The sequence below is a fragment of the Geotrypetes seraphini genome, chromosome 4, assembly GCF_902459505.1.
Source record: "Geotrypetes seraphini chromosome 4, aGeoSer1.1, whole genome shotgun sequence".
Taxonomy (NCBI): Eukaryota; Metazoa; Chordata; class Amphibia; order Gymnophiona; family Dermophiidae; genus Geotrypetes; species Geotrypetes seraphini.
This window is the reverse complement of record NC_047087.1, coordinates 209,061,972-209,086,393: the sequence shown is the minus strand read 5'-3', so window position 1 is coordinate 209,086,393 and position 24,422 is coordinate 209,061,972. Positions and strand designations below refer to the sequence as shown.

General features: G+C 41.9%; 1 protein-coding gene across 1 annotated transcript in view; it reads right to left on the bottom strand.

Moving 5' to 3' along the window:
- The window catches only part of LOC117359378 (LIM domain-binding protein 3-like), a 123,400-nt gene that overhangs the window by 89,852 nt on the left and 9,126 nt on the right, over positions 1-24,422 (bottom strand). The window contains exons 3-4 of the mRNA XM_033942031.1: positions 18,044-18,211; positions 6,855-6,947 (exon numbers count right to left, since the gene is read on the bottom strand). Of these exons, the coding sequence (XP_033797922.1) occupies positions 6,855-6,947; positions 18,044-18,211 (261 nt within the window). The remainder of the gene's footprint in view (positions 1-6,854; positions 6,948-18,043; positions 18,212-24,422) is intronic.

Below are 24,422 nucleotides of genomic sequence, written 5' to 3'. Positions count from 1 at the left end.
AAATTTGGCTAGGTCATTTGGAGATGGGAGGGAGGGGGAGGAGGAGGAGTCGTTTTTAGAAATTAGGTTGTGCCAGATGTGGAACAGTGTACTGTTTTGGTTTTTTGACCTGGAGATTTTATCTCCATAGAAATTCTTCCTATCTTTTTTTTTTACGGAGTTATAGAACTTGATGTTGTCTCTCCAGGATTTGTTTGAAAACAGATTAGTCATGACAACAAATAGGTTACAGTAGACAATAACAGAGCTTATTCTAGAGGTCAGACTGGTCATAGCGAAGAGTACTAGGAGAAGTTTATTGAGGAGACAGTTTTTAATGTCTTTAGTTAGAAAGGTTTTGAGTCATATGTCCTTCCAGATGAGGAATTAGTGATTATTGTTTCAAAATATCTGTTAAGTGGGAGGATAAATATCAACCAAATCTCAAGAGGTTGGTCTATTATGGCCACTGGTTTCCCACGATGCGACCACTCCAAGAATTTTAAAATTCTTGGAGTGGTCGCGTCATGGGAAACCAGTTCTAGTAGAGGGATTGTAGCCCTGATGAAACCCTTCCAGGGTGAAACATGTCGGTGACAGATCCCTTTGAATGGACAACTTAAGCTAAGTATTAGCTTTATATTTATAAAATTTGAAAGATTTGATACATTATAATTTATAATATCTCAAGTTCAAGTTCAAGTGACCCAGTGAGGATTTAATGTATAAATCCAACCACTATGAAACATATTTGAGTGGCTGGTGGCATTTCTGAGGGTCTGAAAAACAACAATATTGGAGTGGATGATTACGAGGTGGCCATAATAGACCAACCTCTTGAGATTTGGTTGATATTCTTCCAGATGAGGAAACACAAAACAAGTCAAAGTAATACAAGGAGTATGGGAGGAGAGCAGCAGGTTTCAAAACTGGGCCAATTCATCCATTTTCCAGTGTGCTACTATGTAGGCAACAAATCCTGCAGAGGTTTTCCAATAATGGCAGATTCTAAGGATGAAAATCATTTTAAGATTCTTGTTAAGACCTCAGCAGTGTAACCCAGAATTGCTGTTATAAAACTTCACAGAGAATATTTTCACTATCATCTTCATGGGTCTCAGCATATGAAATTCAATTTCCCATTTATAAACGTCTCTTATGCTTTAACCATTCAAATAGATATAAAGGGTTTTTTTTTAAATTGAATCTTAATCAATTTACTTAACTTTGATCTATGTTGGTGGGGAATTCTTCCAACATATTTCACCGCAACACTTTTTCAAGGAAACGCCCCCCCTTACTTAAACTATCCGTCACCTTGATTGCTTATCTTTTAAAGTCAAAAATGGCCTTAAAAATTTACCCCCTCCTTTACTAACGCATAGCGTGGGTTTTAGCGTCAGCAGCAGCGGGAACTGCTCCGACGCTTATAGAATTCTGCTGCCGGTGCTAAAACCCATGCTATGTGTTAGTAAAGGATGGGGGGGGGGGGGGGGGGTTAGTGTGCACTAAATTGATTTAACACCGGAATGTAAAGTGCATTAAAAGATAAGCAGTCAAGGTGATGATGGTTTAAGTAAGGGGATATTTCCTTGAAAAAGCCTGACAGTGAAACACGTTGGCAGAGGTCTCCACCAACATAGATCAAAGTTAAGTAAAACTGATTAAGATTCAATAAAAATCTTTAGAAGAAGGGAGGTGTTGATGTCCCTGTATAGGTCTTTGGTGAGGCCACACTTGGGAGTATTGTGTTCAGTTTTAAAGGCCGTATCTGGCACAGGATGTTAAAAGGCGTAAAGCAGTCCAGAGGAAGGTGACGAAAATGGTAAGAGGTCCGAGACAAAAGAAGTACAAGAAGAGTTCAGAAGACCTAAATATGTATACTCTGGAGGAGAGGAGGGACGAGGGAGATATGATAAAGATGTTTAAATAGTTAAAAGGTATTAATATAGAACCAAGTCTTTTCCAGAGAAGGGAAAATGGTAAAACTAGAGGGTATAAATTGAGGTTACGTGGAGGAAGACTTAGGAGTAATGTTAGGAAATTCTTTTTTCACGGAGAAGGTGGTGGATGCCTGGAATGCCCACCTGAGGGAGGTGGTGGACAGGAAAATGGTGATGGAATTCAAAAAGGTGTGGGATAAACACAGAGGATCTCTAACTAGAAAATGAATGGTATAAATTAAAGAACTAACACCGGTACTGGGCAGACTTGCATGGTCTGTGTCCCATATATGGTGATTCAGTGTAGGATGGGCTGGGTAGGGCATCAAAGGCACTCCAGTAACTTTGAATATGAGGATGTTACTAGCCAGGCTTTATGGTAGGTATTCTGCAAACAACGGGATGGTTGGATAAGCTGGAGTGAGCTTGAATGGCAACTCCTGCAGTTGGAACCTAGGACAGTACCAGGTGGACTTTACGGACTATAGCCCAGAAATAGCAAAGAAAAATGGCAAGTTAATTTAATCATGAATTTAAAATGTGTTTAACTAATTGGCAGACTGGATGAACTATTGAGGTCTTTATCTCCCGTCATTTACTATCTATTTCAATGGATAAAGCATAAGAGCAGTTTATAAAAGAAGCTCATTGGCTCCCCATTACACATCGTATTATCTACAAAACCGTTATGTTGGTCTTCAAAATTAAACTTTCCCATCAACCCTCTTTTCTCGATAAGCTCCTCCTCCCTTTTCGCCCTTCACGGACTCTCAGATTAGCTGACCAGAACTTACTTTCTATCCCCTCCATAAAGGAATTCGTCTAAACCAGGAAATCCAATTTCTCAGTAGTAGCCCCAACTTTATGGAACGCTCTGCCCTCTCAACTTCGTCATGAAAAACTAATTGATAAATTTAAGACAAATTTAAAAACGTTCTTATTCCAAGATGCATTTAACTGCTCTTGAACCTTCTCATCTTCAAATCCACCAACCGCTTTAAAGAAGCGATCCCATTCCCAATGTTTTATCCTTTTTTCCCTCCATTTCCTTTCAATTTTTTTTCTTTATTTTTATCTCTTATAATGTAACTTTACCCTTTTCCTCCTTTTTAATCCTCACTCTCATGTCTGTCTTGTCTATGTCCTCAATGTACACTTCCCTCCCTTTCTATAAACATTACTTTTAACAAGTATTGCTTTTATTTCTATTTTAGCATATTATTGTAAACCGGCTAGATACCCGTTGATGGTCGGTATATTAAAAATCAATAAACTTGAAACTTGAAAATTGAATTTGAAATTGAAATTCATATTCTGAGACCAATGAAGATGATAGTGAAAATATTCTCTGCAAAGTTTTATAACAGCAATCCTGGGTTACACTGCTAAGATCTTACCAAAAATTTTTAAATGGTTTTTGTGCTATTTAATTAAAGGAGCTATTTGAAGATACATTTTTTAAATAACTATTATAAATATTTGAGCCATCTTTATTTTAGATTCTAAGGATGTGCTCGAGCAAGAATTTTTGTGGATAATTTTATCAGTTAGTTTCACAGACATGCTGTAATAGGGAATGTTTAATGCACACTAAGGGCCCTTTTATAAAGTGCATTAGGTTATTTTTACACAGTAACTTAATTCATCGCATAAATGCGGCAACTGCTTTTGTGGTACTTTTGCCATTATATTTTTTGTCACGTAGAGTAACTAGCTGGGACAGCAGTTAATGTGCTGCACTTAGGGAGAAATTCTATATAGGACGCAAGTCTCAGCTGCCGCCTAAACGGAGACTGAGAATCACACAACGGCATCCTATACAGAATCATATCAGTGGCAGCGCCTTGGGGGGTAGGGAGAGATAAAAAAAAGAAAGGGGGGCAGGGAGAGAGAGAGAAAGAAAGAAAGAAAGGGGTAGGGAGAGAAAAAGAAAGAAAGAAAGAGAAAGAAATAAAAGAAAGGATGCACAGTCAGAGGGAAGTGCAACCAGAGACTCATGAAATCACCAGACAACAAAGGTAGAAAAAATTATTTTATTTTCAATTTAGTGATCAAAATGTGTAAGTTTTGAGAATTTATATCTGCTGTCTATATTTTGCACTATATTTAACGGGGTCTGGGGATGATCCGAAGGGGGGGAGGATCTGGGGCAGGGACCGGGGGAAGGGTCCTGTTCCGTTTTGAGAAAAAAAATAAATGGTCACGTTAGCTATGCACCATAGAAGAAAGGGGACAAGGAGAAATGCAGGACACCAAAGAGGAGGGAAGAAAGAGAGAAATACTTGAATGTAAATACCCCACCCCCCAGTTTATATTTAAATTAACAATTTCACCCTTTTTTGAGGGGAAAGCCTGTTATCTCAGTTTATACTCAAATCGGTTTATATTTGAATACATATGGTAATTTCTCATTGTCCAGCTGGGGAGGGCAGTAATATTCTTGCTTAAAAATAATTTGATCAAGAATTGTGTATAAAAGCGAGCATGCATTTATTATTATTCTCTATATTAGTTCAAAGCTAAATTTAATAACCCAGAATATTTATCTTCTAACTCTTAATAGAATTCCTCACATTTCATTAATCTTCTCTTTTAGAGACCCACAATAATTTTCTATGTATCATGATAAAGTAGAAAAGAATATGAATTGAAATATTATTGTACTGACTCTTAATCAAAACTGTTTATATAGAGAGAATTAAAAATCTATTATTTTCTTCATTGTTGGGTTGAAGTAAAACACTAACCCTTGTGGCTTTCAAGAAAGACAGATAACATAATTATTTCTCATTTACAAGGTGTGAGAAGATAGCATTTATATATATAAAAAAAATACAAGTGGCATTTATTAATAAATACTACCATTAAACTTTGATAAAAAGAAGGGGCCTTTTTAATTAGATGTTGCTCAAATCTGGGCTTAGTATGTGGTGATGTGGGACTTTTCCATGTGTTTACATTTAACAAGGCAGTATTCAGGCCATTTTAAATGAATATATTTTTTGTAGGTCCCGCACTAATTTTTCCATTTGCATATGGTACTTGCAAAAAAATTAACACGGAAGCACTTACCATCTTGCAATAGATTAAGGGATTTTCCCTCCCATATTCAAATATTATACTCCCGGGCAGCAGGAGGTGCTAATCAAATATGGAACTACAGGTCCCAGAATGCACTGGGCCATGGAGCTCAGTGTTGAGTCAAAGGGGTGGGACTCACAGAAGAGAGGTATTTCTACCCAGGCTGGGTTCATTCTAGAGTGGTCCCTAAGATGGAAAGAGGAAATCTCAAGGCAGGCCTTGGGAAAATAGACTGATGCCTGCAGCAGTTTGACTGAGGTAAGCCAAATTCATTTTATTTTGTATGAGGCAAATGACAACAAATAAAAATTCTCTTTATATGCAATTGGTTGTATATGTACTGAACTCTCTGAGCAAGTCAAGCTAGCAGACCAAACCAGGCTAGTCTACCACATATTGTATTTCTTGTTGGTTTTTAGCTTCTGCTGTAGAGAAGCTGACCAGGGGGCAGTAAAATTTTTTCTCAACAGCCTATAAGTTCTGGCTGATAGAGAGGGAATTGCAAACAGTGTATTTAGTTTCGTAAAGGCAGGTATTTTGTTTCTTTTTGTTTCCTTTTCCTGAATAGAGCTTGTGTGTATATAGCTCCAGCGTGCTGACAGCTGAATTAAGTCACTTTTGGCACCTGCTAAACCAGCAGCCTATCTGTGTACTGCAGCAGTGAGAGAGTGTGAGCTGCCTTAATTACTCCACTGAATTCAGCTGGGAATAGCTACCCAAGTTGTGCAGAGAAAAGAAGCTGCTGCAAAAACAGGAGCTGTTGGAAATCCTGGAGTGGATTTATACGATAAGAGAACCCAAAATGGGAATTTGGGAGCAAGAGTAGCAGGAGACCTGGCTGATATTCCAACAACCTGGTAGGGTCAGAGGAGCACAAGAGATTATGGGCTAGATTCACTAAGCCCACCAATCAAGTCCTGACCACTTAGCGACCCCTTTGTGAGCTGATTTTCCTCCGACCCAATTCACTAACTTCGTGGCAGATCATCCTCCGATCAGATCTGATCCGCGCATGGAAATGAGGGGAAATGGCATACAAAGTAGGAAGGACGCGATTCACTAAACAAATGCTGCCACACTAACTGGGCTGGCCGATCCAAAACCAAGCGATTGGTGAGGACCAATCGCTTGTGTAAAAACTCTGCTCTCCGCCGTGATTCTCCTGCTCTGGCCGCCCTGCTCTCTGCCCCGATCTCCAGCTTCTCTGCTCTCAGCCCCGATCTCCTGCTCTCTGCCTGATTCACTTGTCCTTCCCCCGCAGTGCATGCCTGTGGTTTTAACCCATGGGTTTAAAGCAGGATAAAACCACGGGCTCGTGAAGTTAACCTGTTTCTTCTTGCTTTTTCTGGTCTTCCAGTTCAATTGGAACCAGAGGTCTTTTGCAACTAGCCAGGGGTTTATCCTCTGTTATCATTTCCACTTCACATAGAAATTTACACGGAGTCCAAAAGTAAAATAGCCACATTTCCTCTGCTGCTTGAACATCCGTGAGGTATTTGTTCTTTTGTTTTGCTTGCCTAAATTTGCCTAGAGGGCAGACAAAGAGGATATGGCCTGGGTCATTGATGCTCTCCATCTTCCCTGATCAGCCTGGATCAGTGTGTTCAAGAGATGCATAACTTATCGCCCACAATCCTGCACGGGCTGGCCAATTCTGTGGTAAGGGCTACATTTTGTGGATCTTTCTGCCTTATTACTGGAGACTGGAGACCATAATCCTTGCCTTATACCTTCAATAATCTCAGATATCCGCAACTAAATGGAAGTTAGCAATGGAAGGTGAGAACCTCAGACAGTATATAAATGAATGTTGAGACTAGGCAAAAAAGGACAGCAAGGCAAGATTTATACCTAGACTGAGCAGAAAGAGCAGAAGTAATAGTGGAAGCTGCCATGGACATATTCTTGGATCCAGGGAAAGCAGTGCTGGGTGCTGTATGTGCTCTGTGGATGACACAGTGAAAGCATGAATGCATGCAGAAAACTTTGAAAAACAAAGAAAAAAGTTAATTTGGTACATATATCATTTATGAGAAGGCAGGAACAACCAGTCAATCAATTGTCTTTCAGTGGACTATACGTCTGAAGTTATAGCTTAAGACACACATTTCCAGAAAAGACAAGACAGACTGCAAAAATATTAATACGAAGGGAAAATGACATATAATGCAATAAAATATTATAGTTGTCTACAAAGCAATCACTTCCAGGATCACGGACATTTTTCTCCTATAGGAACCAAGATGTAAAGATTGAACTTGCCAATCAACGAAAGTATCCAACTGATGCTACAGTAGAGAAAATGATGGAAAATAGATTAGTACTGTGTTCTCACTCCATGCAAATAAGATTTGTAAATTCCATAGCCACATGCTATAGGCCAGTGATTCCCAACCCTGTCCTGGAGGAACACCAGGCCAATCGGGTTTTCAGGCTAGCCCTAATGAATATGCATGAGAGAGATTTGCATATGATGGAAGTGATAGGCATGCAAATTTGCTTCATGCATATTCATTAGAGCTAGCCTGAAAACCCAATTGGCCTGGTGTTCCTCCAGGACAGGGTTGGGAACCACTGCTATAGGCGTTTCATTGTGAAGAACTGTTTTTAATATAGCTGAAGATGGTCCTTCAAAGCATTTGCTCTTGCACATCTTTGATTATTCATGGGAGAATTTACTAAGGTGCCAAAAAAAGTCACAGTAAAAGCTGATGTTCATCACATCTTACTTCCTATGGGAATGTCCAACCTGTGACTACTCAGTATGGCAGTTTAATCAGCATATGGATAAAGCTGCTTCTGATCAATCTTCCAAGCAGCATTTCCACATTACCCAGGAGCATCAAGCTGCTAAGCCTTAGCACAATGCTCCCAGGTCGCTTCTTAAAGTGGACAGCCAAACTGATGAAGCCCCCCCCCCCAATCCATATCTCCCCTCTTGATACACCCTAATCCATTTACCCCATTCCAAAACTCCACCATCACAACTCCCCTGCTCTAAAGACTCCCCCAATACCAGATTGTCCAACCTGAAAACCTTTCAATCACCTAAAGTCCTCCCACCCTCCAGTAGGCCACTTCTTTTTCAGTAACTTGACCTCTAACATTAGTGCTGCTAGAGTCACTGTTTTGAACTTGTCACCGTCAAGGGGTAGGAGTGGCTATAGATTGCTCCTGCCCAAACCACACTAAAGACATTTTCCATCCAAAATGCCAGTGTGAATCCTCACCTGTAAACTAGATGGTACGACACATATGCACGTATTTACAGAATAACACTTAGCTGGTAAGTGAGTCATCTGAATTCATGTGTCAACATCAATAATAATAAAACCCTAAGTGCACATGCGCACTTAGGGTTTCGTGATCCCTGCCGCCATGTTTTCTGTTCCCTGGCCAAATTCTATTATAGAATACGGTGGCAGGGAACACTCCGGAGCTTCCACCCCTCCCGCCCTCACTTACCAACCAATGCCGATGCCTTCAAAGGAGCCTGGTGAGAATCGCGGCCGGCTGTAGCAAACTTCGCAGGCCGCTCAGCACCTCGGTAGCACATTTCCTCTGACGTACGTGATCACGTCAGAGGGAACATGCTATCGAGATACAGAGCGGTCTTCGAGGTTCGCAAAAGCCGGCCGCGATCCTCACCAGGCTGCAAACGACCATGCTGGACCGGGGAAGCAGGGAAGAGGGACAGGGGGAGCAGGGAAGAGATGCTACTAGACTGGGGGGAGCAAGGAAGAGGGACAGGGGGAACAGGACTCGAGGAAGCAGGTAAGGGATGCTGCTGGACAGGGGGAGCAGGAAAGAGGGACCGGGAGAGCAGGTAAGGGGTGCTGCTGGACCGGGGGAGCAGGGAAGAGGGACAGGGGGAGCAGGGAAGAGGTGCTGCTGGACCGGGGGAGCAAGGAAGAGGTTCTGCTGGACCAGGGGAGCAAGGAAGAGGGACAGGGGGAGCAGGGAAGAGGTGCTGCTGGACCGAGGGAGCAGGGAAGTGGGACCGGGGGAGCAGGGAAGAGGTGCTGCAGGACCGGAGGAGCAGGGAAGAGGTGCTGCTGGACCGGGGAGCAAGGAAGAGGGACAGGGGGAGCAGGGAATAGGTGCTGTTGGACAGGGGGAGCAGGAAAGAGGGACAGGGGGAGCACGGAAGAGGTGCTTCTAGACTGGGGGAGCAGGGAAGAGGGACAGAGGGAGCACGGAAGAGGTGCTGCTGCATAGGGAAGTGGGGTGGAGCAGGGAAATGCTGCTGCTGCTGTACAGGGAAGTGGGATGGGGAGGGAAATGCTGCTGGTGAGAAAAGGGGGCTGGGGCTGAAAGGGAAAATATGGGAGAAGGGGTTTGGGGGGGGGGTAAAAATGGGTCTGGAGCTGAGGCTGAAAATAGGGGACATGTGAGGGAAGGAGGCTTTACTAGCACTCGTTAATGTAACGGGCTTAAACACTAGTACATGCATAAATGACTAGAATATTGGCATTTACTTGTGCTCTTGCTGCCTTACCTTAGATGGCTCCTTACAGAATTACTAAGAGAAAGGGATTGGGACTTATATACTGCTTTTTTGTATGAGAGTCATTCTGAAATTAATGAGCATCAAAAACAGAAAGGGAGTGGCACAGTGGGTGGGGAGAGTCTTAGCATGAAATCGTGATTGATAGAATTATATAATGAAGCCATCTTTAAACAGAAGATGTGCTACATTTAGGACTCGTCTGCAAATGGTGCCCAAATTTCAGTACCCCCCCAAAAAAAAAGTGAGCTAAGTGCTATTCTATAAAAGACACTCCAAGTTGGTTGTAATTTATAGAGCAGCACTTAGTGCCAGAGATACACACCCAATTTTGGGCTCAAGGATTTACACTAATTAAGGCCCTAGTATAAATCTCCATGTGCAAATCCTACAAATGCCCCTGACTCACCCATTCCGCTTCAATGGCCACGCATCCTTTTCAGATCCACACGGAAAAAATTTATGTCCACATCTTTATAGAATAGTGACTATAAAGATGTGCACATAAATTCAAATTATTGCCAATTAGCTTAGCACCAATAATTGATTGTTAGCATCCAAATTTTGGTACCAAATGAGTCATTAAGCAATTAAATTGTGTGCACAATTTGGTCATGTGCTCATATTTGTGCAAGTGATTATGAGTGCTACTGTATATATAGAATTGGGGCGGGGTGTTTCTGTAATTTAGCCACATTATTTAAGCTGCATTTTAATTTGATTGTGACATGAGATATATAAATATAGATATATTAAAAACATTGAGAAGATTAGGGGGGGCCAACTGCAGGAGCTGGTGTAGGTCTCTACCCTCCCCAGTTGGTGAAGATTGCACTAGACCAATGTCTCGCAATCTTTCTTGAACTGGGGCAACCTAGTGTTCGTGGCTTGAGACACCTGGAAGTGCATGACGTGGTCATGATGATGTCACATGTATGTGTAACATCATCACGTTGATGTCAGCGAATGCGCAAAGGTCCTTCAAACGGGCCCTGCACTGGCAGTGGGGGGTGCCTGCAAGGAAAAGGGTCAGAGAGAAGGAAAGGCGCAGACTGATTGCCTACAGAACGTGCCTCTATTCACGAGAGGCATGTTCTATAGGCAGTCAGCCGGTGCCTCTCCTCCTCCCCAGTGTGCTGCGGCAAACACACCTGAAATCTCAGGAGGCACACTAGTATACTGTGGCACAGAGTTTGAGATACACTGTTCTAGACCATGGCTGTACATGAGGAAGTGTCAATAGAGGTTCACACACTTTCCCAATGCCATAGACTGTGAAGGAGGGCTGCTGAGAAGTGAGGACAAGCACAAGGGCAGGAGAGAGAAGGAGAGAGAAGGAGAAGGGGATAGTACAAGGAAGGAAGGAAAGAGACCACAAAAGGGAGGGATAAAGAGTACAAGAAGAGAAGTATAAGGGATGGCAAGAGAGAAAGGGGGAGAATGTAACAGGGAAAAGAGGTTAGGATCCAAGATGGCCACTGAACAGACATACTGAGAGTGTCGCTCCAGTCATCTTACCTTTTTTCTTGATTTGGCGGCTTATCGGCCCGATTTCCTGTTCGGATGCCGAAGAGAAGGGGCAGGAGCGCAGCTGATGCCTCGCCGCGCTTGGATTTGCCCTCCCTCAGCAGAATAGATGTACTCCTGCGGCGGATGCAGGGAGCAGCGTCGTCCATGTCGGAGGGCAGCCCGTTGGGAGCATCCGGACAGAGCGAGGCTAGGTTTGTCTCTCCAGGGCTTGATACTACACTAAGCCCCGACCTGAGAGCCCCACCTCCGCGACCTCGGTTAACTAGTTCTCCAGGGGCAGAGGAAACCCCGGAGAAGGGGGAGGTCCTTTACCCAGAGGCAGACAATTCTATCTTGGAGATAGTGGAAGCAGTACTCCCTGACCAGGGCGCAACTGTAGAAGAAACCGAGGCAAGACAAGCAGCCGGAGTTGGATTCCAGTCAGAATCAAGCCAGGACAGCTTTCATTCTCAGGACGGTGAGCATTTTTACACTCAGCAAAGGCTTCCTATTTTGGAGAAACCCACACAAGTGACTCTAGATTCTTTATGGGATTTGATAGCAAATTTTACACAAACTATAAGTCCCAATTTTCAATATATAGAAGGGAAATTGACTCAACACACTAGAGAGCTGAAAGATTTAACAACGGATTTGGCTGTCTCAAAGACCACGATTCAAAAGCATGATCAAGAATTGTTAACACTCAAACATATACAAGAGTCCCTAATCAAAGATAATCCTAATCTTAGGAAGAAAGTGGAAATACTTGAAAATAATTCCAGGAATAATAATTTGAGACATTAATTTTCCTAGAGTAACCACTGTTACTCCTAGGGAAATGTTAAGGAGATATTTGACTGAAATATTGCAAGTTTCTGAGGAAACTTTGCCACCATTTACTCAAGTCTATTATTTACCAAATAAAGAAGGGGCTCAATTGCAGTCTAATATATCGAAACAAAGACCACTGAATGTTTCTGAAATTTTAGAAACATCAGATAATGAGACAGCAGTACCTTCTACTATGGTTGTGACTTTAGCTTTTGCAATGGACAAAGTATGGTTATTGAGACTTTTCTTCAAAAACAAACAGAAAGAGTTTCTTGGATGCAGAGTACAAATGTTTCCTGATTTTTCAAGAGAGACTCAAAAGCATTGTAGAGAATTTCTACTCTTGAAACCTGGAGTCACTTCACTGGGCACGACGTTTTACTTGAGATATCCCTGCAAGTGTATTATTTGTTACCGTTCAGTTAAATATGTGTTTTTTTTAACCTTATCAGTTAACTGCTTTTCTGGCCTCATTTCGACTGGATTAAGAGGAAACAACTATAGCTCAATAGTTTATTTAAGCTGCTCCTTAATCTCAGTTTTGTCTGTAATATGTCTAATTTTTATAATTTTCTTTTCCTTTGTCTCGCTTAACGTAATCTTGGATCCTCTTTTGTGGACTTGAGTTAGGTTAGTTGAAAGAATTTTCTTAAATTTTTTGTGATCTATTTTGGTAACAAGTTATATTTCACTAACCTACTTTCTGAACAAGTGAATACTTTAAATATACTATTAAAAGATGCATATTTGTTTGTATTGTTCACCCTGGGGTGCCTGGACACAGGATTTGATATTGTTTGCATCAATAAAAATTGGTTGAACCCAAGAGGGAAAAGAGTTCAAGGGGAAGGAGAAAGGAGAGGAGGAGGGGAAGCTGAGGAAGTGCAAGGGGGCAAGGAGCACTACAATGGGGAGAGAACACTGAATAACACATCCTAACCCAGACACAGGCTCCTCTGCTGAGATTCAATGGGTAGGCCCTAATATTCTTGAAATTAGTTTTGGTATGAAATTGGTCTTTTGCTGGTTTATATTTAATTTATTATATATATATTTTTTTTTTTTGGGGGGGGGGCAATATTAAGCCCACTGCATTCAGAAAATACAAGGCTGTTAACTGCCACAGGCAGAAAATGACCTAGATCTTGAATTTTAGGCCTAATCTGAGCGCTGGCATTAATTATGAGTATATGGGTCTTTGGCAACTGCATGAGTTGTCCAGGTGCAAGCCAAAATTTCAGACTGGTTGCTATGTAACACCCCAGATAAAATTAAGACAGCCTTTATACTGTCCTATCTTTATCCACCCACCTACCCAGTGGGTGGACTGAAAATCGCCACTAACTGGGTAAGTCCCAGCTCCACTTCAGCTTGAACATAGTCGACCCCAGAACTAACCAGACAGACATTCAGTGACAGTATCTGGTTAAATGCTGCTGAATTTCAGTGGTAGAGCTTGTTAGGGATATTTAATTGAGTAAGGAGAAGCCTTCCTATCTGGCTAAATCGCACAGAATATCTACCCCTTTATTTTTATTGTCGTCATAATTCCCTACTGGGCTTCATTCAAGAAAGCAATTTTATAAAGAAAAGATGATGGGTGAAGCCTAATACTGTTTAGTTAAGCTACCGTAAGCTAACTATAGATAGCTAATATATTATTGTAAAAGGTACTACGATTCCAATATATTATACTTTTCAAAAAAGATTTCACCAATTGATTTTGTGAAACTTTTTTATTTTATTCTCTCAGACAATAAATAGCCAACAAATGGGAGCTCTTTGAATAAATGCACTTTCAAATCTGAAATTTATGGCTGTTAAATATATGTCTTCATGAAATCTCTCACACTAAGCTGTTTACTGTTAAAGAGCCCCATAAGGAGATGGATGCTATTTAAATATGGCTGCTATTTTTAATCTAAACTCTTATCCTGGGAGCAAGACAGAATTTCCATTCCCAGGGTATTGTATAAATATTCCTATACCATCTTAAATTGATAATTTGTGTTGAAGCAAAACCTATTTTGTGACTTTTTGAAGTCTACAGCAATGTGGTTTTTTTTAGTTCAATAAATTTTGTTATATAATACTTATAAATACAACCAAATCATAACAGATTTACATCATATATAGGAACCAACAATCATCCTATATAATAACAGTTATATAATATATCAGAAAAATGTGTTAACCTGGTCAGTAGAAGACTTTTCTAGTCAGTGTCAGGCTCATAGAAGCTTCTGGGGTATTTAGAAGGACAAAATAAAGTTGAACAATAATTTATGTGTTATGACATCCTCAGGAGATACCAGGCTGAATAAGGCAGATGCTTTTTTCAATTATCTACCATTATTATATGAAACACTGGCCTCTGGTGGAGAGTGTGGCATAGTGGCTAGAGTTACAAACCCTGTGCTGTTCCTTGTGACCCTGGGCAAGTCACCTAATCCTTCATTGACCCAAGTACATTAGATAGACTGTGAGCCTTCCAGAACAGATAGGGAAAATGCTTGAGTACCTGATTTGTAACATCAAATAAATAAATATTACTGTTTCCTCTAAGATGAATGGGAGTCCTCCAACTGCATTGCTGCCAATGGGAGGGGGGGGGGGGGGCAACACTTCAATATTGTATTTTCAAGCACTAGGGACAGACAGGTTTCCTGGAGGCCTGTAGAGCTTGCCCATTGTCCAGTCTCGAAAATGTGATAGTGAAACAGAACTCTGCGTTAGGGCTTTAACGCACGGAATAGAGCGCACTACAATGCCGCACATGCTAGACGCTAATGTCAGCATTGAGCTGGCATGAGTTCTAGCCGCATAGCGTGGGGTTAGCGTGTGCTAATCTGCTGCGTGCACTAAAAATGATAGCGCACCTTAGTAAAAAGAGCCCCAAGTTTCAGTTGGCCTAAATATTTGCCCCCAAAGCTTAGTGCATAAAATGGCTCCAAGTGTAATTCCATTGGAGCACTGTTTATAAAAAATTGCTCTGCGTGGACATTTTTTTCATGCCATTTTTCACCACCTTTTACTAAATCTATTCCTAACTGTTAATGAAGCAGATAACTTGGCACAGTAAATTTGGTAGGGATAAGCACAGGCATAGCTAACTGTGTTGCATTGTCTGAAATACAGTTACTACACAGTAGTTTTGAAAGGGAAGTTCGTTTTCATTTTTTTCATGAATTTTTCCTGATTTTCAGGTGTTTTCAGTTCATTTTACACATTCAATGAGGAATTTTTAATGCAGGCTAAATTTGATTTAACAGCAGAAGAGAGAAATTCCAAGAAAAAAAGCACCAAAAGCTTCCAAGGTTGGGAAAACAAAATGGTTCTTTAATGAAAGACCCAATAAAGGCCATGTTTCAGCATAAATGCCTGCATCAGGGGTCAATTATTAAGATCCACTCTGTCAGTAAAACAGTAAGCAATTTACTGAAAGCTGATGAATCAATAGTCTGCCTCATTAGCACGGTTCCCTCTAAGCTGAGCAGAAGTCATCCAAATGCATTGCGCCAGCAGGGGGGGGGCAGTGCTTCAATATTCTGTTTTCAATTGCTAGGAACAACTATTACAAACCGTAGCTAACATGTCAATTAGAACTGGGCAAATACCAGAAGACTGGAGGATAGCAAATGTCATTCCAATTTTCAAAAAAGGCTCAAGAGGGGATCCAGGAAACTACCGACCTGTGAGCCTCACATCGGTTCCAGGGAAAATAATTGAAACAATAATTAAAGAGAACATTGTACAACACTTGGAGGACCACAATCTAATAAGGGCTAGTCAACACGGCTTCAGGAAAGGGAAATCATGTTTGACAAATTTACTACAATTCTTTGAGAAAGTAAACAAACAGATAGATAATGGAGAACCAGTGGATATAATTTACTTGGACTTTCAGAAAGCGTTTGACAAAGTCCCTCATGCAAGACTTATGAAGAAATTACTAAGCCATGGAATAGGAGGGGGAAGTGCACAGATGGATTGGCAAATGGCTTGAAAACAGAAGGCAAAGGGTTAGCATAAATGGGAATTTCTCGGACTGGGAGAAAGTGACTAGCGGCGTGCCCCAGGGCTCGGTTCTTGGGCCTATCTTGTTCAATATTTTTATAAACGACCTGGAAGAGGAAATAACATGCAATATAATAAAGTTTGCAGATGATACAAAACTATGTCGGGCGGTTGGCTCTCTAGGGGACTGCGAGGACCTCAAGAAAGATCTGAACCAGCTGGAAACGTGGGCAATAAAGTGGCAAATGAACTTTAACATAAACAAATGCAAGGTGATGCATTTAGGAAAGAAAAACAAGGAACATGAGTACAGGATGTTGGGGGTGAAGTTAGCAAAATGCAAACAGGAAAGGGACTTGGGGGTACTGATTGACAGTACCCTAAAACCTTCGGCACAATGTTTGGCGGCGGTGAAGAAAGCGAGCAGGATGTTGGGCATAATTAAAAAGGGGATTACGAGTAGATCGGAAAATGTCATAATGCCACTTTATAGAACAATGGTCAGACCGCACTTGGAGTACTGTGTCCAATACTGGTCTCCAAACCTTATAAAGGATATAACTCTGCTGGAGAGAGTGCAGAGGCGAGCCACAAAACTTATCAAAGGAATGGAACATTTGACCTACAAAGATAGACTCAGGAGGCTAGGACTGTTTACCCTTGAGACGAGAAGACTGAGAGGGGATTTGATAGAGACCTTTAAAATATTAAAATGATTTGATAAAATAGACCAGGAGGCACCATTGCTGAAATATTCAGAGGTGACACGGACAAGAGGTCATAGCCTGAAACTGAGTGGCAGCAGGTTTAGGACAAACGTCAGGAAATTCTGTTTCACACAGCGTGTGGTGGGTGCTTGGAATGCGCTCCCGGAGGAGGTTGTGGAGGAGACTACTGTACTGGGATTCAAGAGAAAGTTGGATACACACCTTCTTGCATATCATATTGAGGGATACGGTAAATCCGGGTCTCCAAAAAGGAGTACCTAAATGGGCCACCGCGTGTGCGGATCACCGGACAGGATGGACCTCGGTCTGATCCGGTGAGGGCGTTTCTTATGTTCTTATGAACAGGCAAGTTCCTTGGAATTCTTCAGAGCTTACCTGTCCTTCACTATTGAAAATATGAGAGCAAAACAGCACCCCCCACTGGTAGGACTCAGCTTATAGGGAACAGTGCTCACTAGTGCTATTTCTCAAATGCCACTTCTTAAATCTGAATTAACACACAATAACCAGGACAATTCTATAAAAGGGTGCCTACCTTTAAATGCCACTTGCAAGCACAAAATTACAGAATAGAAACCCCTTTCATACATAAGTGTACATTAAGAGCGTATGTGTTCACAGGATACTTAAGTGCTATTCTGTAAGGGTGCACATAAGTGGCACAGAATGTAAATGGAAGGGGACCTGCATATGAGTGCAATATGGATGAGCGATGTATAACTTACAGCATACTATCGGTTATGTGTGCCCTTACTTCATTTGCATGATCACAGTTACACTAGGTCTATAACATGTAGCTGCAGGTGCGTAAATGTTAGGTGTGTCGATGCCAGTTTATGCTAATATTCTGTAATGGACTCACCCAGAACAGCAATGGGGCACCTCAATGGAGGTAGTCACTTATAGAATTGACCCCTTAGTACATCTTACCTCAGTTTCTCTTGCACTAAAATTTTTAAAGTGCACTAATCAAGTTTCAAGTTTATTTAAAATTTATTATACCACCCACTCGAGCCTTCTAGGCGGTGTACAAAAATGCCATAACAATATACCAATTCAAATGTAATTTAATCAAAAACAAACCAAGGGAAAGTGCAATTTAAGGACAAAGACGAACGGGAACAAAAATGAACTGAATGCACACTAACAAATGCACATCCCTGTATTTAGCAAATCCTACATAGTAACTGTAAATCCTCGCTGCACTTTAGTAAATAGGCCCCACAGAGAGCAGTAATCACTTGGAAAAATAGAATACAAACAGTGGGGGAATAGGCTGCTGATTTGGCAATAAGACAGTACAAATTAGAAGCCAGAAAAACCTTGAAGAGATAAAAGCAGAAAGACGATTGTTTTACCTGTATTTTAGATACTTCATTAAATCTCGCACAGCACTTCCACTTTAGAACAGGAGGTATACATAGAAATTAGCCAATAAGCATTACCTTTGGAAAGAGGATGGCAAGGAAGCAGGTGCTGAAGCGGTTGCAGCTGGTGGCGTCACCGTCTGATTGGCTGCTTGCTGAGCAGGAGCAATAAACTGATTGGCTGAAGCAGGCGACATAGAAGCAGAGGCATAGCTGGTAGACACTGGAGCATGCTCAACAGGGGTACTAATTAAAATTAAATAAAATAAATCAATTGGCAGCATAAATATGCATATTTATTTATTAACAGGCAATAAAGCATCATTGGAGTAAAAGAAAGGCAGACTTATATAAAGTAAGAAATATCACTAATTCAATATTAAATTGTGGTTTTAAAAATTGGACTCACAGTAGAGAAAAGGGAGCAAAATAATCAGCAGCACTCATCTGGGTAGGATTCATTAATTTTCAGGCACTGAAAATTACCATCGACTATACTGGCATGGAGTCAAGTAGAGCTGGATATTTAGGGCTCCTTTTTCTAAGGTGCGCTAGCATTTTTAGTGCACGCAACAGATTAGCGCGCACTAACCCCGCACTACGCGGCTAGAACCAACACCATCTCAATGTTGACATTAGCATCTAGCACGCGCAGCATTGTAGCGCGCGCAATTCTGCGCGTTAAAGCCCTAACGCAGTTTAGTAAAAGGAGCCCTTAGTCTGCTAATGGGTAACTATCTGGAAAAAGTTAAGATAACAAAATATCCAAACAAACAAAATAAACAAACTTTATCCAAATAGATTCCGGGTGCTAGTCTACATATTGCTGGTACTGGATATGTGCTGGTGGCTGCTTTATACCTAAATACCCAGTGCCAGTAGCTAGGTGCAGCCCTGCACTGAATATCCAGTCATAACCAGTGGCAGCCAATATTTAAAAAACTGCTGTTGATCACCACAGATTGAATATCAGGAGGGGCATTTTAGAAAAGACATCTAACTCAGAATATGGACATCCAAATCAGCATGTTGCAAATGGACCTTGGACGCAGCCTGTTCTACAATACATGCGAGATGGATGTCCATGTACTGGAAACATCCATGAACCTCCATTTTACAAACTGAAATGTCCAAATCATCAATGAGGAAAACAAAGGAGATGTACGGCTGCGAGGCAGAATCTTGTAAAATGTCCACACAGACTGTCCAACAAACTTTCCCGCCACATTTCAAATTTGTTACCTTCCCGCCAAAATTCAAATTCATGGCCAATGGGCCTCCCTGTTCTTAATCAGGTCAGTGGACCCATTATATATAAAGACAAACTGCAGACCTCATAGCATACCCTGAAGAAAGCCACAGCATGATGGCTGAAACGTCGGTTCAACCTACCCAGGCATGGCGAGACGCAGACAACAGCAACAATTGTTATTAGTATAGTTTAATGCTGTTATGTGATAAAAGAAGAGAGATTGTTCATGTTTTATTTGGAATATCTCTCCATACATAAAAGATTTGGTTTTAAAACAATAGGAAATAATGGAAACCACAGAGCAGTAATAAGTCTGGACTTACTTCTAGTACCTGAGGCCTCAGTAAATAAATTTGGGTCTGAGGACTACCTGAAGTAGATGTAAAACTACAGATGCATTTAGGTGAAACAGATATTTTTACATTGATATGTGGCCAGAATGAAGGATTTTTAATGTGTCTATCTGTGGTAGCTTTTTCTCACTGCCAGTTTTGAATTTTAAATGCCCGTTAGCATGGAAATAATCTCCCATCCACTCTTTCCAACTGATGCTCTCTGGATCTTGACTTTGGTCCCCTCTCCCCCTCAACCACTTTACCTTCAGGCTTGCCCTTAGCTCTCCATGTTTGCCCTAGCGGCTGTAGTACAGAGCTCAAGGTAATAAGTCAGTGCAGGGCTTGTTGTATTCATGCTCTGACAGGCCCTGTGGCATCTCACCCTCTCTTCCATTCAAGAGGTGGGACACTGTAGGATATGTCAGAGGAGAAGGCAGGAAGGCCCTGCCTTTTCTGTATCAACTTGTGGGTAGATAAATAGATATGTATTACAAAGGGCAATAGCAACATGCAGCATCTAGAATATCACGCTGAAACAAATTTTCAGATTTTTAAGCTAACTTTTAATTTAGATATAGATATAGAAAAAGCAGTTTATCTTATTTTTGTATAATCCCACTGAAATAACAGCATGTAAGTTATTATGTGAAATGATAAATAATGAAATAATGCTTTTCCAGTGTGATACCGAAAGTACATTTAACAATGGAATTCCTTTATTATATATATATATTCTAATATATAATATTTAATTGTATTCTAATTTAATTGTATTCTATAGGCGAGGCCTTAGGCGCTTGGGCCAATCAGGCCCTAGGATCCTGTGAGTTGGGCAGGGGAGGGGTGGGCCCACCTCATTTGGACGGAGGCGGGCCTGCTGGCCAGATGTACGAGGAGTCGTCCGGTCCAACTTGAGAAAGTAAGTCTAAGGGGGGGGTTTCCAGTGGGGGAGGTTCATTGGGGGGTCCGGCAGGAGGGGTTGGGCACCCTCCTGCCGGCAATCTTAGGGGGAGCCGTTGGGGGGGTCAGCAGGAGGGGTTGATCACCCTCCTACCACGATTGTTGGGAGGGCTGTTGGGAAGGGCTCGGCAGGAGGGGTTGGGTACCCTTCTGCCGCGATTGTCGGGAGGGCTATTGGGGGAGTCAGCAGGAGGGGTTGGGCACCCTCCTGCCGCGATCGCTGGGGGGAGGGGAGACTTGCAGGCCTAGCCGCGACCACTATACTAATCATGGCAGGGAGATCCTTACCGCGATTAGGCACAGCGGCCGCGTCTACTTACCATGTAGGCCAGCATTTTGCTAGCCTACATTGTAAGCATCTCCCGTTCTGCTAGGGAGATGCGTAGGGCCACCTAGGTTCGTTTAAGGCTACCGCCTAGCCTTATGCAAGCTTAGGCGGGCTTGTGGGCCTCTCTAGTCTCCCTGGAAGCACCTTCAATATAGGCGGCCTGCCTGGGGAGCATTTGTTTTTAAAAATAGTGCCTCCCGATTGGCTGATTAGACAGCTGTAGGACGCCTACAGCTGCCTAAAATTGACAGCACTTTGCAGAATCAGGGCCTTAGTGCCAATTCTATAACGGCTTCTTGGCACCAATATGCTAGAATACTTCCCCCTCCGTATTCACGGGGGTTAGGGGCAGAGACGGCCCGCGAATATTAAAAAAACATGAATAATATTTGGGCCGGTTCTGCCCCTAACCCCCGCTTCCCTCAGCTATTGTAAGCCCTGAAAGCCCCCCCCCCCTTAAGCCTTACCTGGTGGTCTAGCGGGTTTTCAGGTAGGAGTGATCTTCCCACACTCCTGCCCCATGCAGATCACTCACAGGAAATGGCTGCCTTGAGCTCCCGTAGTCTCTCGAGCCATTTCCTGTGAGCGAGCTGCATGGGGCAGGAGCGTGGGGAAATCGCTCCTGCCCCAAAAACCTGCTAGAGCACCAGGTAAGGCTTAAGGGAGGGCTTACAGGGCTTAAAATAGCCTGAAAAATTAAAATGGGTTTTTGGGTTTAAAACCGTGAATCCGTAGATACGGAATTCGCGAATACGGAAGGGGAAGTGTATAGAATACTAGCATAAGTCAGTATTAGCACACCTAAAGTTAGGCACCAACAGTTAAACCACATCAATATCAGTTGTGACTGTGGGCTCCTAAATGTGCCCTGAAGTGTGCATAACTTGTAGTGTTCTATAAGTTATGCCTATATCCCATTGACACACCAATGACCTGCCCATCCTCCACCCACGTTTACATCCTTCTTGCACTTACGCACTAGACTAGACAATGTTGGCACATAAGCTATAGAATAGCACCTAGCTCTTCCATGCTTAATAGTACCAATTGAATATGCCAGTGGTATTATTCTGTAATTTATTCAAGCAATTGTTACCTTCGACAGCGGAACACTATTTTGTTTGGTGGGGGGGGGGGGGGGTGGCAAGAGCTCTGCCCTAGCCCCAGTGGAATCTTGCGGAACGACCTCTCACCAGCTCCTGGCTCCCTTCCCCACCTCCAGCAACCGCGTCATGTCAACGAGCAGGCCTGCTCATGGAAGTAGAATGAAGAGTTCCAGGGCAGGCCTGCTCATTGACTCTGTGTGGCAGCTGCCCGAAGATTTAAAAGTACAGTGCCAGGAAGTAGGTGGGAGGGAGGGTACCTCTGGCAGCTGCCAATTTTTGGCATAAATTGGTACCTATCTTTTGGCACCAGTTTATAGAATTGCCCTTAATGCTTTCACCTTTTCTTGTATAATGCTTGCACATAAATTCACTCAGAGGCACAGAGCTGTGCCAAAGAGCAGGTCAATCTCTGAATGTTGTTAATGGTTTTAATGACTCATATACCATCTCCTGTAGTGTGAGCAGATGATGGTATATGTATGATACATAGCATTTTTATTTTTTATTTATTGAGATTTATTAACCACCTTTATGAAGAGAGTCACCCAAGGCGGTATAGAGCAGGTATAATTCAACATAAAACTTACAATTTTGTTATCAATATTAACAGAAGTAAAAATACCAAATATAAACACAAATACAGTGAATGAGGTAGAGTTAAAAACAGTAAATTGAAACTTAATAATAGGGCTACCATGAAACAGTTTCATAAATATACTTATTAACAGCACTGAAATTCAAAGAAGAGAGATACTACACATACTAAAAGGGAGACAATACTTATGACGCATCTAATAAGCACAAATCAGAACATTCAAATCACACAGATATGACAATAATGTTTTTCTATAATACAGCTTATCCTATAGCTGAGGGGTCAAATGCAGATATTAGATGGGGATAAGATGGGCGGTATAGAGTGAGTTGAGATAAACAGATGGGAGGATAGTTGTTTATATGCAACTCAAGGCAAGTTGTTTATACTTTAGTGCAGGGGTGTCCAACCTTTTGGCTACCCTGGGCCACATTGGCCAAAAAAAATGTTTCTGTGGCTGCACAAACGCGCAAACAATGCAGCAAGATAGAGGAGGGAGCTAGCAAGATGGTAAACACCCGGGGGCGGCAGAGGAAAACACTGCATCGCCCTCGACCGGGGCCACACATAATACTTCACGGGGCCGCATGCGGCCCTCGTGCCGCAGGTTGGACACCCCTGCTTTAGTATATGTGGCAAGCTAGTAGTGGTGCAGAATGAGTGCATAGTCAATCACCCTATGCATTTAATATGATCTTGTGTTTTAAAGTTCCATAAACACAAACCATTTTGAGGCTGTTGTCATGTTTTACCCAATAAATCAATTAAGTAATAATTCCACAAATACCAAAATGTCATATGTACAATAAGTTTAAAAATGTAAAAAAAAAAAAATGTAGGGGTACTCAAAGGTCCCTTAGTAAGTTACCATATCGCTACATGGAGCACATATGAGCAGAGGAAAAGTCGGAGTGTAGAGTGTTTGGACATGGTTCAATGGCTGGTAAAATAGGAGTTTCTCAGAACACTCTTGAAAGAGAAAGAGAGAGCATGTGCATGCAGTGGAAATTCTGTGTTCCTCCCTGCTCTGTTCTGGATGATACATTGTCTATTGTCAAGAGAGAGGAGGGAGCACCCACTGAGTTTTGATGCCCAGAAAATATCTTTGAGAAGTCTAGGGAACCAGGTAAGATGTTCATCCAGGCCTTTATCCCCGTTTTGGTGTTGTAAAGAGCAAAGAAAGAAGATTTCAACCCCCTCACACAGGGTGCTTCCTTTAGTGTTGCAGTGGAGAAAGAGAAACAGAGAGTTTCTATCTGCAGCCGAGGGGACTGTTTGTTAAAAAGGAGTAAATCCAAAATGAAAAAGGGACCCCTGGAGTATTCTGAAGTTGGTCCTATTTTAAGGGATGCCCCTACATGTTTTTAAAGTTTCTAATTGACTGTTTTTATTTACTTTATGCATATCACCAAGAGAAATATTTTCTCATGACTATGATACAAGTTAAATATCAGTAATGTCCATGCATTCTGGAACACCATAAGCTGGTGCAGAGGTATCACTATTACAAAATCATGTATTTGTCTGTTATTCTAAGGGCTTTGAAACATTTTCTCCACTGCTGGAGGAACCCAGGGGAATCCCATGGGTTGTATGATAGCCCAACAGCTCCCAGAAGTGCTCTCATGTCCAGTGAGCACAGAACTTATTCCACTATAAGTAAAATTGAGAACATGTGCTACAACCGCACATGGTCCTTTGTAGTTCATAATGAGGAAGATGGCTACCATACCGGTGGGTGATCATTGGGGATTAGTTCCTTTTACAGAATAGGTACTATCCTAGTAAAAGTCCTGTACAATTTCTGGCTAGTTCTATTCTGTGGAAATCCCATCGATTCCACACTTCTTTATATGCCTCTATTCATTGCTTTGGACTTGC